General features: G+C 38.2%; 1 protein-coding gene across 1 annotated transcript in view; it reads right to left on the reverse strand.

Moving 5' to 3' along the window:
* Positions 1-18,238, reverse strand: part of MED27 (mediator complex subunit 27) — a 94,219-nt gene that overhangs the window by 45,481 nt on the left and 30,500 nt on the right. The window contains exon 3 of the mRNA XM_080403042.1: positions 12,025-12,155. Coding sequence (XP_080259168.1) covers positions 12,025-12,155 — 131 coding nt within the window. The remainder of the gene's footprint in view (positions 1-12,024; positions 12,156-18,238) is intronic.

Below are 18,238 nucleotides of genomic sequence, written 5' to 3' on the forward strand. Positions count from 1 at the left end.
TCTTTTGGTTGCTAAAATTAGAGGACTCACTGCAGGATTCTGCTGGCCATGACTCTCGGACAATAAAGAGTCTGCATGCAGCCACAGGAAAAAGTCAAAACTAAGTCTGGCAATGTTAACAAGGTCCTCCCTGTCCACAGTGTTCTACTCCCTATGTTACCCATGCAAGACTAAGAAGCAGGAAATAAACTAACAATGAAGCAAATGTATCTATGTGCATTTAGAAATGTGCATTACACTTAAAACACTTGTTTTCAAGATGACTTACATGTACTACTGAGTACTGAAATTACAAAAACGGTGTCACTAATAGGTAAAACCTATGCTGCAAAGAGGAAGTACCTTGCAAAATTAAATCATCAGGAATGAAAATAACAGTAGAGCAGCATCTATAAAGGGATGAAAACTAAGTCACTTTACCCAGTGAAACTTCTAATGGGGGTATTTTATTTCTTTTTTCCACTGGCAGTTGGGAAAAAAAGGACTAGCAAAATAATTGTACAAAATACTTTAAACTAAGATTGTATTTAGAAGAAAACTCTATGAAGTCATCAGGTAGAATTTGCTACCCAAGCTTTTTTCCTTTAACCTGTCCACAGGGTTCCTCATAAACACATGAATACCAAAGAATGCCCTGAAGTGAAATTAAAAAGTAATAACAATTATTTTTAACATCAAGTAAAGAAAGCAGAGCAAAGCAGCTGTCCCACTCTGTATCCTTTCCAGTGACAAAGGGCACGTAGTGGTCCTTCTCAAAGGCAAAGGCCCCTCAGTTGATGGGTGCTGAACACAGCCGCTCGCGGCAGCCCACTGCGGTCCTCAGAGAAGGGAACAGCCCTGTGGTCCCCAGGTAAATTCCCATCGGCACTTCATTACTCGGGAAAACTTTCTTTTTTTTGTACTTACAGGGGACTTAAATTTCCTTTCTTTTTGGATACAACTTCAACATTTCAAAGCTTTTTTTATTGTGATATACCTAGGGCTTCCTTCTCCTTAACAGTACAGGTTTCCCATTTGGAAGTACTTTTACCCCCTCTCACAGTATAGCTGTTTAATTTTCCTCTCAAATAGCTAAAAGTTACTTGGAATCCTGTTGAAGTACAGAAATAAATTCTTCACAATATGTTCACATTGCATCACATTATACAATATGATTATGCAATAATGCCCTTCTTGCTAAGCCACTGAAATATAAAGACCTTCTCCCTCCACCTTATTACAACTCTGCTCTTTCTGCTTGTCATCTTTGACAAGGGAATATACAACCAATGCAGATGGAAACACTTGCTGTAATGCATTTCTGAATTTGGCAAGCGGCAGTTTTAATTTATTCTTTTCAGATTGATTGCCTGCTGCAGTAAAGCAGCCTCTAATCACCCTCCCCCAAATAGTAAAGCTAAAAAAAAATAGGGGGTTAAAGCAATTCTATGATAAAATCACAGCTTTAGCAAAAGCTTTGATATCATTATTAAGTTCACACAAATTTCCCCTCTTATCTAGCTTGCTCTTCACTGTCTAATTAGTCCAACCACTGGTAGTTTGTGTTCCTTTTTTTTTTTTGACACAGAAACAAGCAGTTAAACTAGTATTTGCAGTCTTTAATTACACATTAAAATCTTCATCCTTCACTTTTTTTTTTTTTACCAAAAGTATAGGGATTCCCTACAGTGCAATATTAGTGTGCTGCCCTAAATGCTGCAAGGGTATCTTCTAATGGTTGGGACTGTGGAACAACTTAATTAATTGCCACCTTTTAATGGCATAGTTCTCACACAAACATTACCTTTAAGGCAAACATACATCAAAGAGTCAGAAATTTGCTCTTAAAACAGAGCTGCAATCCTCAGCAACACTAGCATTCACTAATGGCTACACACTGCTTTGGATCCATGCACATTACAGAAAACGAACATGCAGATCAAGGCCAGTACATCGCCCAGAGTTTCCAAAAAGTTAAAGCTTTTTCATTCCCCAACTATGGAGTGTTCCAGCTCATCTTCAGCAAAGTAGATGGGAATTACTTCAAATCACCATGCTCAGTCACACAGGGCTGCACATCACACTTGCAGCAATCCTGTTTGTTGGATTAGCTGGAATTTTTGTGGAATATGACACCACAACATCAACAGCAATCAGCCCCAGGCCTCTTAGCTGGAATTTTTGTGGAATATGACACCAAAACATCAACAGCAATCAGCCCCAGGCCTCTTTTGGCTAATGTCTTCAAGATAGACATGCTCACAGAGGTGTTCACTACAGGACATTTGAGCTAAGGCTATCAGTCCCTAACCGCTCACAGCACACTACTTACTAAGTGAAGCTCTACGTTCTGTAAAGAAATTATGAAGTCTTAATTACATGCACTCTCTTTCCATAGTGGTTTGTTAGAGTACTTGTTCAAAGTGAATAAATAAAAGAGATTTTCCTCTGTGTTAAGATACACTGTCAAGTTTTACAAACAACTAATGCACATTTCAATAATTTACTAGGGATAAAGCAGCATCCAAGGTCCTTGTCTCTTGGACTTGCATGGATAGAAATTATTATCCTGTTAATTAATATAATAAGGAACATTTAGTTTTAGTCAAAATCTTTTCTTTGGATAATCTGTGTTGATCAATGCCTGTTGGTTTTTTGTAATTACTTTGTAAAAAAATATGCAGCTGTATAGTACTTAATGAAATGAAATTCAGTATATAACTACAGCCAAAAAAAAAAAGCATTTATTTAGCATAACAAAGAAGATTATTACAGAACCCCCTGCTGTCAGATATATCAACATATTAGGAGATTAAATCAAGATTATTTTTTTTTTAAAGAATCATATTTCTAAAGATGCATGGAACAGCAAAGGTGTTGACTCAGTGCTGAGTTACCAAGCGTCACCAGACTCAAGAATGGCAACTGTTAAAAAAAAAAACAACAACCACCAAACCCCAAAACAAAACTAAAGAACACTTTCACATAAAGTCAAGTCATACCCAAGTAGTGGCAGCTCTGAAATCTACCCAGGCGACTACTAGACCTTTGGCAACACTTAGTGAGCCTCCACAGAAGTCACCCCATGGCATGGACCGAGTGCTGCAGGGGGCACCAAGCACAAAGCAGGAAAGTGTCTCCTGACCCCACCACTCCTCATGTCACATGTACTGGGACCAAATCTGCTAAAACCACAACAGTTTTATCACAGAACTACTCCCTCTTACCAGTGTAAGGGTCTAGTTCAGATCCTGCTCAACTTCAAGTCATACAGCTCTATCTAGGGCTCCAACACTTCTACTGATGGGAGATAAACAGAAATGAAAATCCAAAATATATTAACACTCTAAAAGTGCTTCTCTCCTATTGGCCAAGTGCTGGTTTAATACTGTTGGAGTGATCAAGTTTACACTGTAAAGACAACTGGATTTACAGGGTATTACAATATGCCAAACAAAAATTTAGAAGTCAGAGATGCTGGACGCACTTGTAGGACTGAGTGCTATAGTGCATTTTAATCATCTCCAGACTTTTAAAAGCATATAAATTTTTTTCCTCAGATTTCAGATTCTCATTACATCTGTGTTGGTCCATTATTCAAAACTGTCCCTAACTAAAGAAACTACATACCTCCCTAATAAAGCACAGAAAAGGACAATCAACTCCTGAGATCACTCAAGAGCCCCGCAGATGGAAAAGGGAAAGAAAGAAGGGGGAAAAAACAAACAAACAATCCTCTGCCTGACTTCTGTATGTATCTGTGGTATCTAAACAGGTTACAAAATTAACATGATAGATAGCCCAAATGAACCGCAGCAAAAACAAAACAGACACATAAAACAAATTGACAGCACCTTATTTTAAAATTTACCTCTTACACTGAAATCGGAAGTTCAACTGGATTACCCTCTTCTCGCTTTTTTTTGGAGCAGAGCTTGGTAAAGTATCTTTGGCAACAAATAGTAAGATGGCTAATCAATGGTAAATCCCTGGTTTTTGTTATTGGGTTTGATCTCGTTGGAGTTGTCCAATAAAGCCCCTCATGAATCAAAACAGTACTTTGGATTTTTTTCTTTCCAGTTACATTATATTGAGTGCTAAATAGTAAATACCACATAACGAGAGACTGATTGCTATTACATTTAATAGCAGATTGCTTCCCTCTCCCCTCCCCCAGTATATAAACAAAACACACAAAAAGCAGCAGGATAAAGCAACAGCAAGCCCACCACTGCTCTGTGCCCGAGCACAGCTGGCCACTGAGCTCTACCAACTGCTTGTCAGTTCTGTTGACATGGACCATTAGGATAAAAACAAAAAACCTCTCTAAAAACTTAGAATCACCTTTCATCCATTAACAGGGACTGGTTAACTCACTTGAGTTACATTTGAAAACCAGAAAGAACAACGTGACACCCACATGCACAGCTGTTCTCTTGATAAAATTCAGTTCAAGTTGAATGATGCGATATCACCTAGGACTTTTCCCTCATAATTTGTAGTATAATAGGGGTTCAGTCATGGCAGATGCTTCCCCAGCTTGGAGATCTGAGTGTCCTGGCTACTGAATCTTGAAAGCACCAGATCAGCTTCAAGGCATCTATTGAATGTTGCCATTAAGTTTAAGGGTAATTTAAATGGTAATTTCTAATACCACAGTGGCAACATACTTTGCAGTAATCCAGACAACCAGATTTCTTAGCTTTCAGTGGTGGGGAAACTGTTGAGAAGAAAATGAAGAAGTTAGGATTATGTAATTATAACTTTTCCTCCCATGCCCTAGGATACAATATTTTTTTTTTTTTTTTTTTAAGGAAACTAGAAGTAGTCAAAGGTCTCTCAAACTAAAATGAAAGGTGTACTCTTTCTCTATCAGGGTCCAGTCTCATTTCTGTAAAACTCATCTAAAAGCAACTGTTGTCATCTCTGCTTGGTAGGCAGAAGGGAAACCTGAAGAAAAAAAACAAAACAAAGCAAAACATGGTTGTATCTTAAAGTAACTTGAAACTATCTTATTTTCAATAGCAGCTGAAATTCATTATGATCTGAACTCGGCACTTATCCTCCCGTAACAAAGTTGTCAGTGCTGTGGTTTCCTGTTTGCTCATTATTCTCAGTAATAGTCTACATGGTTTGAAAAATGACTTGAGGACATGCTATTCTCTAAAGCAGTTTTGTAGGCGGCAGTTTGAATACGTTGCTATTATTCTCTGGTCTTCCTTTAAAGAAACTAAATACTATGTATACACACTCTGTATTGCCTTGAAAAATTCCATAGGAATGCATACCATCCAACCGCATCATTAGATCAAACCGCTCCACCAGCACCGTGTTAAGAATGGAATACTCACCCCTGAAACACACAGTGTGGCTTTTATAATTGCAATAGATTTTCCTCTAGGGATTAGACAAATACTTACAAAACCACCTGTTTAATGAGCACAATCCTTTTTACCAGAGGTTATGAAGAACTAGTACCCCACCTAGCTAGATTAGCTTTGGTAGTTAAAATACCAATATTTGAGTCCAGAAGCCAGTATTATGGACCTTCAGTGCAAAATTATGGAGCTTATTAAAAAACAAGACATAGAAGTATTTAAGAAAGACTGACCACATACAACGCCACCAAACACATGGGCAAGGAAAAAATAATAAAAGATCAAAGAACCAATTGGCTAAGATTCTTTAAGGGAAAGTAATAGTTATTTAACAAGCTGATGTAATACAATACAGAAAGTTTTAAAAAGACTTTCTGTTTAGTTGAACCAGGTGAAATATTAGAGACTAGTATCAAAAGATCCTGCAAGGTGTGCACATAAACTCTGAACACACTAAAATCAGTACACTGGTTAGGGATAAAAGCAATCTCACTGTATGGCAACACACCGCACCTTACACTAAAACAGCTCCACAAAACATCTGCAGAACAGGTGCTCATCAATCTACCAAAAATAAAAAGAAAACAGCACAATGATGTGATTCAAACTGGGCACAAGATACCAAATATTAATGTTCGGTCTACATGGTATACAGCTGTAAAGTAATTAAACCTATTCTTGTAAATATTATTGTCTTACAATACAAAGAACTATTTAAAAAAATTTTTTTCTTCATATAAAAAGGGATTAATTTGTGGAGCAAAGGGGTCACATATTTCAGCAACATGTTCTTTTACAGTTCCTGTTGCACTGTCTTGCTGAAGTCAGGCTAAAGGAATACCATGAGAAACTTAAACATGAACAGAGATATTAAATGAGCTCCTAGTATTGAAAGTTATTGGAAACTGATCTCTTCCTTATTAATACAATTCCCCATCATGTACAAAAAGATATTTCCATGTTCCAGAATGCAAACAGAGTTTTAATCTTTAATTATATTCTCAACCTCAACTCTTCTGCAGGTAAGTATAGATGTAGGCCTGAGGATTATTGCTTTATTACATTACCATCTCTGCGGTATTTAATGAATATTGATACTTAATGCAGCTTTGCCAGCAGGAGGAAAGAAGAATTTCAGAACCGCACAAAGAACTTCTCAGGACTTTTCTCAAAACGGAACACAGCACACTTCACACTTCACTCTTCCACTCTCGAATACTTCTCAGAAGAGGCCCAAATGTTAAGAGTACAGCTCATAGTACTGAATGGGATTATTGCAATAACAACACTTGCATGTTAAATAACCACATCCGCCACAGCCTATATACCAGGTGTCACACTGAACCAGCACGTTGAATTCTTGGTTTCAAAGTATGAAGCCCCAGCTGGGATTTCAGACCTCTGTAACACAGCGAGGACAGACTAGATAAGCATAATTTAAACATACAGTCTTAAAAAATACAAAAGCCATGAACATTTATTGGCTTAAGCATGCTTTGCCATTATCTTTAGAATAATCTGCCTCTTTCTTTCATAATGAAAATCCCTGAACATTGGAAGCAATTAGATGCTGCTTTATAAAACAAAATGCTGAGAAAAAACCCTTTCCTCCAAAAACTCTTGGCAAAGGGCTCATCAGAATTTTTCTTAATGATGATAAATTACACAAGTTAAGTTCCAAATTATTCTGGCACATCTGATTACTGGTGTACAGGTTTTAAAATACATATATATACACACACACCTTTCAGGTAACTGTTAAGGAGAGCAACTTTTTTTTGAATACTACACCACTATTTTACATTAAATTCCTTCCTCAGAAGTCAATTTGTGTGTCCTGAAGAAAGCTCTTGAAAAAATACAGTAGAATCTTTACAGTACTACTTGTATGACAAAACCATTAAAACTGACAGGGCAGCAATGCTATGAAAGAACACCACCTTGATTGTGCTGGTACTGAATCAACCTACAACACACACAGAATTTGGGAGATCTGTAAACTATTTTTCAAAGCCAGATGAACAGAAACCTGCTGAGCCAATAAATTAACTTTCTAAGGACCACTCACTAAAGAGCGTCTTTTACTAATGTAGCACCAAAGATGGAGCAAGTATGGACTTCCTTTTGAATATATCCATCTTCTCTAGAAGAAGAATCCACATGGATTCTGAGGTGTAGGGAGCAGAAGAGACCTCTTCCATCTCATCCAGAACAAGTGACAGAAACGGCCTGGCCCTCCTGAGTCTCTGCCCAGCACTCTGCCCTCAAGTCCTTATTATCTCCTAAAAGAAAAGTTATCCTCACAGCTTATTGTTCTAGCTAAATAAGCAACAAAATCATGGGCAGCACTGGTTTGGGTCTGGCTTTCATTTTGTTTGTGGGTTTTTTTCTTTTTTTAAATAAAGGACAAGTTATTTTGCTGGTGTGCTCCTAGCAAGACTACAAATTCACCGAGATTTTTACTCAATCTATTACAATGTTTTCATTGTCAGGTTAGGGCATACATCAGACCCCAAGAGATTTACAAGAAAAGTTGAAGAGCTCTAAAACAAAAAATTGTACAATTTTACTCAAGCCTCTCTGTCCGTTGAGCCTGAAGTTGTCAAACAAGAACCAGACTTCCACTTGTTTATTGCTTATAGTGTACTTATTTCCCCAAAACCACAAATGTCACAACAAATGACCCTAAAAGGCACCATAAAGGGCAAGAGTCTCAGTACCTTTTGTGGTGAGCAAGTTCTTGTTCTGGCAATTTCCTTCCAGGCAGACAAGATTAATCTGGGAGCACTGAGAAAGCTCCACACAACAGAGCTATCAAAGTCACAAGGTTTTCAGCCGAGACCCCTAAAAATTCCCATTAAAACTAACTGATCCTCTTGTGTGTGCCAATGAATACAACTGTAAGAACACAGTCAACATCCTGTGCTTCCTCTTTCTTTCTTCTTCCTCATCTCACAGTGACTCACTGCTGTCATTTTCCAGCGAGACAGTGACATACCAGAGTCTGCTGGGCTCTCAGCAAGGTGGTCCATGGCAGGGAATACCTCTGTATGCTCACCATTCTCAACCCCCAGACTGTTTGGGCTGCAGCGTTCTGCTCCTGCAGGGTCACGACAACAACTTCATACCTGGGAATTCACTTTTGAGATGTGGTGCCAAGCAAAATAACAAGATTAATTAACTGCATCGATTACTACATTTCAAGAGGAAAGAAAAAACTAAGAGCCATCATTCTTTATCATATTTACTTAGTTCAAACCAGAAGAAGCCATCCTGGTTTGGAGAAGGGTTGCATGTATATACTTTCCTAGTCACTTGGAAGAAGCTGACAGCTTTCAGCACTTCAGCAAACATTGCTCTGAGATCCTTTAACAGAAGGAAGGATCCAGCAGCCAGATGAGAAGCATGTGAGGGAACGCATCTATTAGCAAGTACAGGGAGATGTCTTGTTAATAGAAGGCAGGAGGGACAAAGCAGGGAGGGAAAGAAGCCAGCAGTTAGTCGTTTTCTCATACAGATACATTTGGCTAGAAGTGAGATGCATATCAATCTAGGACTCCTTACTGCACTTTCCGAGCCAGTGAAAACCAATACTGAAAAGCAAAACTGAACACTAAAAGGCCTCTCTTCAAAACTGTTCAGCACCCTTAGAAGCCCTCGGATAACGAAAACAGTGAGAAAATGAAAGTTTTCCTGGTAGTGGTTGCACAGGACAGAGCTCTTCCATTTTTAAAAAAATCTTTTTGATTCAAAATTGCTGCTGCTGTTTCAGACATCTACTAGTGGAAAAACTAGAGCTTCTTGCCTCCAAACCAAAGCCCACCAAAAAACAGCCTAAGGCTGACAAGGGACAAATGAGTGGGTCCACCAGGAATCAGCTCTGCCATTAGCAAAACCCCTTCTCTGAGTGTAAAGTAGGAAGAGATGATTGATTCTCCAAGACAGGCTGAAAAGGTTTGGGGTTCGCATTTGTTTTGTTTAAAAAAAGCTCAAATAAACCCCCCCAAACCACCAGCCATTTAGGAGAGGCAAGGAGAAGAAAAAGCAGAGCAGGGAGAGGGATTAAGGGCTCAAGTGAACAATGAGTTGACAGAGCACAAGAATCGAGTTTTGTATCATCATCATTACGAGAAGGGACACCATCTGGGTACATTCAGTCTGTGGAATAAAACTCAAGCCTCACCATAGCAGTAAAGAGCAAAGATATGGATTAGCAAGGTAACTGCTCAGCTTGCATCATCGCCATGAGGAACGTGATGTACAACAGCTAAGGTTACCTATGCAGTTTCTTCAAGGAACAGGAACATAAATAAATAAATAGGGCAGTAACATGCTGTCTAGTGCTACATTTAACTCAAATGAAGACACGCTTAATATCAAACTATCCATATGCAAAATGTGCATAAAAATAAAACGATTTTTATCAGGTTCTTTGTCCAAATCGTCACCTATGTTACCTCCTGAGCTGAAACAGTGTTATCCACATTCCTTTGCTGGTTGAGAAGGATTACTGCAGTGTAGCTATTTGCTCCAATCTGCTATCCTAAAATGACATATTGGCATATAGCTGGTTTTAACTACTTAGGTTTAAGAAAAGCTCTATATAATATAGTTGCTCTGAACAACATTTAATATATACTTGACTCATAGCACATTGTTACTCAGCCCAAAAACTTGTCATTGGACTTAATTTTAATAGCATACATCAAAGCAAAAAAAGCAAAGAAACAGTTACCCCCTCTTGACTAATCAATAAAGCTAAAAATATAATAATAATCTCTGAATTGCCATAGGAAAATTAGTATGCAGCACACCCTTTCAAGGAGATATGTAGTTTTGCACCTGGATGTTTTCTTTTGCATTTTATAGAGAATGAAGAGAAAGGAGAGGGGGGAAAAATGACAGCATGATTCATCATTATTTGCATGAAACTACACATAATCAAGATCTTAAAATCCATTTGTAACACTTTTTTAAAAAAATACTTTTCACAAGCCTATTTTCATAAGTCTTTTCATAATCTACTTCTGCCCTGTGTTGGAGGCATGATATTAAGCTCAACAGGTATTTGATTTGCCTTAATATAACTTATTCTCTTCTTAAGACACACAAAGATAGCAAATAAGGACGAATATGGAAAGGCCAAAGAGAAGCCAGAGAGGAGGAAACCAGTGATAGATAAAGGGGCAGCTCAGCATAAACATATTTTCCCCGTGAATAATGCTGGAAATGGTAATAAGATACTGAAACATAATTCAACTACTAGCTAAACTTTCATTACCACACTAAAATTTCATTCTATCTGCAAATTCTAGGTAAATGCACCACTGCAGGAAAAATCATTTACAGATAAAAAGATATACCTCATATTAAGATTTATACAGCTGCCACCGTTTAAGTACAGACTTTTCTATGCAAAAATAGAGGCTAGCTCTTTCTCTCTTGCTATACGTATTTCTAGTAACTGGAAAAGTCATGATTTTAAAACATCAAAATATTTTAAGATCTCTGAATAAAAATGGTGGTAACTGGTATCACAGTACTCTCGTTTATAGACTTCTTGGAGAAGTCCATTTTAAGCTCCAGATAAACCTGATACCCCAACAAAGGAAGAAAACTATTTAGCCAGTTTGTCAAAACATACCCCTGTTATTTCACAGATATGAGAGAAGCAACATCTGTTTTTCAAACATGTGGTTCTGCAAGAGCTGCCCTGTTAACCATTCTTCTTCGTCCAACGTCACTGGGAGAAAAACCAGTCAACAGGGCTTTTCTCTAAACTTTAAAGGGCCACTAATCCAAGCACCCATAAAGTGTTCAATTCTCTTATTTCATATTAAGAAAAACTAGATCCCTTCATCAGCTTAGGCCTGTGGACTCTGGTGACAACAGGCACTTTTATTATTACAACTATGAAGTTTTTAGTAGCATAGTGTTTAGACATCAGTGACTCTTGTTCTGTGAAAAAAAAAAAGCACGCAGTTTCCACAAACTACAAGGATGCTCAGTACAATGAATAATTGCTTAGCACTTCATTTTCTACATAATAATCATTTTCTTATATGTAACTAAATATTTTAAGCATTTTATTAATTTATAAGCTTAGTTGTGGACATCTGTGGTTTTGGCATCCGTACACAGACTGCCTAAAGTGTTGATACTCTGTGTCCTCAAACAGTTTCTAAGTGTCCTCATAATTGCTTGTCACCTGTAAAAGAGGTTTAGATCCAATGCAAAATTAACATATGGTGAACAGATGGACTCAGAACAGACGTTTGTCGAGAAAGTACTCACACCAAAGACTTCTTGGCTTCAGCCTTTTAGGACCTTCAGAAAAGTCCTGCTTGAAGCTCCAAGTCATACTAATCAGGGGAACATCATTCCTCAATGACAGTCTCGTGTTGCAAAAACTTTTATGACCTCCTACTAAGAATCCTTGCAATTTTTCTGTTGTCACAGTGCCTCCATAAAAGCAAAAAATGAAATATTGTTTCCATAGGGTACCCCACCCATTCAACAAGAATAATTCATCTCGTATGAAACAAAAAAGGAAACACAAAGGTGCTACTATGATGATTTTTTAAATAAATAAATACAATAAAAGCTTTTAAAAAAACAATCCACCCCACCACCACACAAACTCTTTAAAAAATATTTCATTACTTACTGAGGAGGTAAGACAAGAGTTGTTGGCTGGGCTTTTGGTCTGCGTTTTGCAGATACTCCCATCTGGTTGGCTGAACGTTTCAAAGACTGCTGATTCAAAAGGCCAGATGCTAGCCCGGCATGGTACTGCAACTGGATAATAAAAAACAATATATATTAAAATACACACCACTGCAGTACTCTACCTACGTCAGGCCTCTACTATCTGTTATCAACCGATTCAAATTACAGCCAGTCAGTAACTTAATGTATGGTATTTCATATACATATATTACTTGGATGGAAGATGATTGGAACAAAAGCATATAAAAAGTCTGCTGAAAAATAGATATTACAAGGAAATTACGCTATAGGGCAAGAAAGATGATGAATCAAAGACTTCCTCTCAAGTCCTAACTCTCCTGAAACTTGGGGCTTGCTTTTGAATGTTAAGACTGTTTCTTCTCTCAAGGGATCAAACATCCTTGCTTTTTGGAAGAAGATAAGATGAAGAAAGATGCAATTCTTTCACTATATAAACCAGCTTTTTAGAAACAAGACTTTTTTTTTCTTAAACATAAAACCCCAAAATATTTGCAAAGAAGTTTCTACCACTGCAAAGAAAATTCTAGCCTTTAAAATACCTGCTAACACATCTCCATAGCATTGCAGAAAGATTCACATTCAGTAGCTTTCTCCTCTAACCTTTTATCTTACTTGCCAATGAAAGACAAATTTATGAAGGACACAACATGAATCTGCAAGATTCTGAGTGCATTCCCACTGCTCACAGATGTAAGAACAGCTACAGTGCTGCGTCTGTCCTGAAACCAGCTTTGAGTGCAACAAGTTACAAGCTCAGCTCTAAACACTTTCAATTTACGCTTTTAGTTCCCCATTTTTAAAGAGAAGGGAGTGGAGAAGAAATATTCAGTGTTGGACAGATGCAATTGCCTTCATCATTTACTCCCCACATCAATGTGTTCATTAAATTGTCTAAAGATTTGTTCTGAAAAAAGGTGAAGTATTTAACATGCTAACAACTCTAACCCCATGGTCTGCATTTAAAAAAAAATTACAGTTAGGAAAACAGGACATACAAACGCTCAGAAAATAAAGCGGTCTTAGGCAAAGATACTCTGCAGGGTACTGACTGAAAAGGAGGTAAACAAAGCTTGGTAAAGTGATCTACTAGAAAATGGCTATTAAAATGAGTGACGCTATCCTGTGAGCCAATTTGACTCAAACGTCAATGCTCAGAGCTTTTTAACAGGCTCCTGATTTACTTGGCTGCTTTGCCACGTGACCTTGGCTGTGGCACAACATGAAGACACATCGCATTCCTAATGGGAAGAGAGCCATGCGGTGCCAAGGAGGGGGGGGCTGTGCTGCCCCAACAGCTCCACTTAGACCAATGAATTTTGCTCAAATTTGTTTTGCTCCGACAGATTTCTGAAATGAAAAAAAATCAATGAGAGCAATGGACAGTACATGTTTGAAAGGCAATGTTTCAAAGTGTCAGGGGCTTAGTTTTCAATCTTCACTACCAGAATTCGCAGTGAGTGCAATATGCAGGGAATTAAAGGGAAAGACAGCTCTGGCAGAAGAACCTTCTGACTCCAGGAACACGCTTTTCCCTTTTCTTCTTGCATCTTATTACCAGCAGCCCTCCTTCTGCCATTTTGTGCTGTTGACACCATTCACTTACGTTTACTGTGCAGAACGACACTGACAGGTATTTCAAGTAAATAGCATCATTTAGACACTTGCTCAGAGATGGAGGTAATCACTGGTGCTAATCATAGATGAATTTTAAATGCAACCTTTTAAAAACGTTTCATAACCTCCTAGCTAGTCTGACATTTAGTGGTCAGGCATAAAAAAAAAGGAATTAAAAATAAATATATTCTAAAAAACAATTCTGTCCTTCAAGGCTGACTCCCAGTGATCAAGCTATTTTTATTAATTATAAGTATTTCTTCATAATCTACCTTTGCTCCTAGGAATGCAGGTCCAACTGTCAAAATCTATAAGGGCCATTAAATATTTACCAAACCATCCTTACAATGGAAGAAAAGGTCAAAGTTAATAAAACCGACAGACAGCTTCTATCCAACTTGATTTATACATTATTAAAGTATCACATACTGTATTGCACAGACTGCATTCTTTTCTGGGGGCAGAGGGGTGTTAACTGAAGAGACTGGGAAATTGTTTCTTAATCAGCTGTTCTGAGAAACAGAAACAATACTGAAAATAGTGCCAAAGCAGTATCACTAGCATCAAAACCATAGCCAGGAGACTGAACGTCTTGGTGGATAATAAACATGCCGTTCAGTTCCACCTCCCTCCTGCAAAATAAACATCTTTTTCTGCCAGCATCAGCCATGACGGCAAATCTCAGCTAAAAACATACCAAACCACCCAAAATTTTTTGCTTACTAACAAGAGAACGCTATTTCCAAACACATTCTCTTCACCTTAGGGAACACACACAAGACACACTATCAAAGGACATTATGGGTGCTAAAAGGCTCATGCAAGGAAGCAGAGATAAGCTCATGGGACACAAACCCTTCAAGGGCTAATAAACACACAGAAACCACATTTTACTCAAGAAGTCCCTGAGCCAGCGACCTGGGGAGAGCACTGTATACAGGCACGTACTTACAGCTACTGGTGGAGAGGAGATACAGGGTGACGTATGAGCCTTTGGTTTCACCCCATAGAACCATCATGCGTTTCAGTTAGTGTCTACAGGGGGGTGGTCCATGCAGGTCTAAGAGACCCTGCAACCCAACGCAGCCAAAGGTTGAGCACCTGTGGATTGTCACGTCTGCCCTCTGAAAGTGTATTCCCAACAACCTTCCATGCTTGTAACAACTGTGCTCATTTAAACCAGCAGAAGAGTGAACAGCAATAGCTTTATCCTTAAAATATGCTGAATACCCACAGAACTTGAGTATTGGTGCAGCACTGGGTAGTATTGCAAACCATTTCGTTAATCAGCCGCTAAGGAACTCCCCATCATTCAGAGGCTTTATTACAGGAAGCATCCGTGTCTTTCAGCTTTGGGGAATTCCAGCTGGTTTACGTGAAGCTAAGCTCCTTACTTCCTAATGAAATATTCCTCCACAAAATTTCAACAAGATTGATCTTTTTTTCCCCCAATACATGCAGATGAAGCATAAAAGCTATTGCGGAAAACTAAGAAACAAAAAACAACAACAACATCATCAATTTATAACACTTAGCAGCTATGATATACACCAGTGTCAACTTGTACAGTTTTATGATGAGTCTCATGATAGCTGATATTTCTCTTAAAACTGTGGTTCCAAGTAGATGTGCAAATTTCACATTTTAAAATCAAAAGAGACTCTAGTTCTCAAGGATGTAGGAAAAGTACTGAAAATAACACTTCAATACATACAAAAGCTTTACCTGAAGGTAAATAAAACCAGAAGTTGCATTATTTTAAAGTTTCATTATTTTTCTATGTTAATAGCAACATGGCTTATGTTTTCTAGAAGAAAAGGTTATGTTTTACAGGTGCCATATAATTCATATTTCCATAGCGTTCCTGAGTATATATACTAACGTTCATATATTAATGGCTCACAATTTTCCTCACAAAGTGAAATACATCATAACACAGATAGCACTTCAGAGTCGTTTTTCTCACAATTTTAACTAAGGAGTGCGATTTCTTCATTCACATAAGATTTCTTTGGCTTTCACATGAAATATTTAAACAGAGAAAGTGTATTAAGAGAAATACAGACTGGATTTAGCTCTGAAAGCATTACTATTTTTTTTTTAAGTTAATCATACAGTATCTTTTCTTTATTCTACCCCAGTTACTCTCTTAGCAGAAACAAGGCAAGGCACCCTCTAAAATAATCAAAATAAACAAAAAAGAACCCCTCCATCCCCCTGCAAGATCACACTACCTTCTGCAGATAAACTTTAAGGTTTGGAGCAGACAGAGAACTTCTGCTACCGCCAAAGGGCTTAAACCCAAACAATGCAGTAAAGCCCCTTCGTTCAACAGCAATGTACTGCCCATATCGTGACAGGTTATAGACCTATAGGATTACTCTCCAGGGTATGTTATGAAACTACAAACATGTACACAGTGCTAATTTAAAACTTTTAAAATTAAAGCTTCATCATTAGAATCATGCTGGGTCTAAAGGTCTTTAGTTTACATAATTCATGGGTTGGAGATTTTGCATGTCCTGACTGCTGACTAAACAAGTCATTACAGTGCACTTACTGCCAAGGCCATTTAAAGTTTCAAAAACTGGTTGGGTAGGAAGAAGGTAAGAGTCGGAGCGGGGCGGGGGGGGGGGCGGGGGGGGAGAATGGGATGACATAATCAACCAACCAAAAAAAACCCTACAAAAAAATCACTTGGAGCATTTACAATTGATACGTCAACTCACAGTTGGACTTTAAATTTACATATTATCCGTTATTTAAAGCTTTTTAAGGACCAATAGGTTTTGTTTAAGAAGTGAAATCAGAAGACTGACTTTTCTTTGTAATCACATTACCTTGTTGCGATATTTTTTCCATTCTCGTGTAAATACTTACTGACCATATAAATGAACAGAAAAGCATTTCCTCAGATATAAGCAATTTTTTAAATATATATTTCATATTTCCATTCCTCCAAGAAATGGAAGAATGGATGAGAGATTTGGGGTTGTTCAGCCTGGAGAAGTAAAGGCTCCAGGGAGACCATATAGGAGCCTTTCAATACTAAAAGGGAGCTTGTAAGTAAGAAAGATGGAGACAGACTTTTTAGTAGGGCCTGTAACAATAGGACAAGGGTTAATGGTTTTAAACTGAAAGAGGGTAGATTTAGATTAGAAATTAGGAAGAAATTCTCTAGTGAGGGTGGTGATGCACTGGCACAGGCTGCCCAGAGCAGCTGTGGATGCCCCATCCCTGGAAGTGCTCCAGGCCAGGCTGGACGGGGCTTGGGGCAACCTGGTCTAGTGGAAGGTGACCCTGCCCATGGCAGAAGGTTGGGTTTAGATGATCTTTAAGGTCCCTTCCAACCCAACCCATTCTATGACTCTAAGAAATGGAGTTTACAGAAGTGGCTGACAGATACTTACCCATCATGGAATTTTCCAAGTTCACTGTAATACTGGTGAATGCATGCACATCTGCCTCCTTTTAAGATGCACAGTACTTTGCTCCTCATCATTAAGCTATTTCTCCCTTGAAGCTAACAAGGGATTTGTCTATTAAGATAAAACTCTAGTCATTCTTTTGAAAAGAGCAATGAGCAAGCAAACTGGACACTCCCACAGTTTCATCTCTGCAGACTAAAGTAGGCAAGAGAGAAATTATACTATCTTAATTGATATTTTTAAGCTTCTCTTATAATGAGGGTGGTTTGGAAATTCTCTTTTTCTCCAAACAATGTTTGATCATTTCACGGTAGCTGAATTCTTGACTTGGCCAAAAGAACATCAACCAAAAAAGCAGTCTCCAATTCCTTTACTTGTTGGTTTTCCTCTTGTGGGACTGGGTTGCAGGCTTTTCAGTTAATGGGAAAGCTAGACATTGTGCCTTCGCTCTACTTTACAATTTAATTAGGACACTTTGTTCTATTTTTTTTTTTAAAGCATTTATGTCCCCCTAACACTTTCCAGTTTACAAGAATAGTTAAGCAACAAGTACTTATCCACAATGGGAAGAAAGTCTACCCCCATTCTATTCTTTCTAAATCCCTGTACAAAAGTTGTCACATCTTCTCCTAAACACCCTGATCCCACTAAACTGTGAAACCAAAGAGCTCACACTTCTCTTACAGCCTCTCACATGGCATGGCTCTTATTTGCATTGCACTCAGATGCAGAGCACCACTGCCTCACCCTAGTCAAGAACCCAGGAGATCTGGAGCATTCTGAGGACATCTACCTGCACATGCCCCTGCACAGGCAATCCTGCATTTCCCTCGGGTCTCTCCTCCTCCTTCCCAAGGCTAGGGAGTTGAAAAACAAGTTTAGACATATATATATTAAAAATATATATAAAAATAAGATACAAGAGTAGAAAATGCAGATACATATCCCTGTTTTCTTTAGCATCTTGTCTTTGCTGCATTTTATTGCATTGTCTTTGAATTCCTATTTTTCCTGAGAGAGCTGTTTTAATTAGTGTCAGATTTCAACCTTAAAGTGTGTTCTTCCCATACTCTTCCTTTGAAAACATTG

Source organism: Falco punctatus (assembly GCF_963210335.1).
Source record: "Falco punctatus genome assembly, chromosome: 9".
Lineage (NCBI taxonomy): Eukaryota > Metazoa > Chordata > Aves > Falconiformes > Falconidae > Falco > Falco punctatus.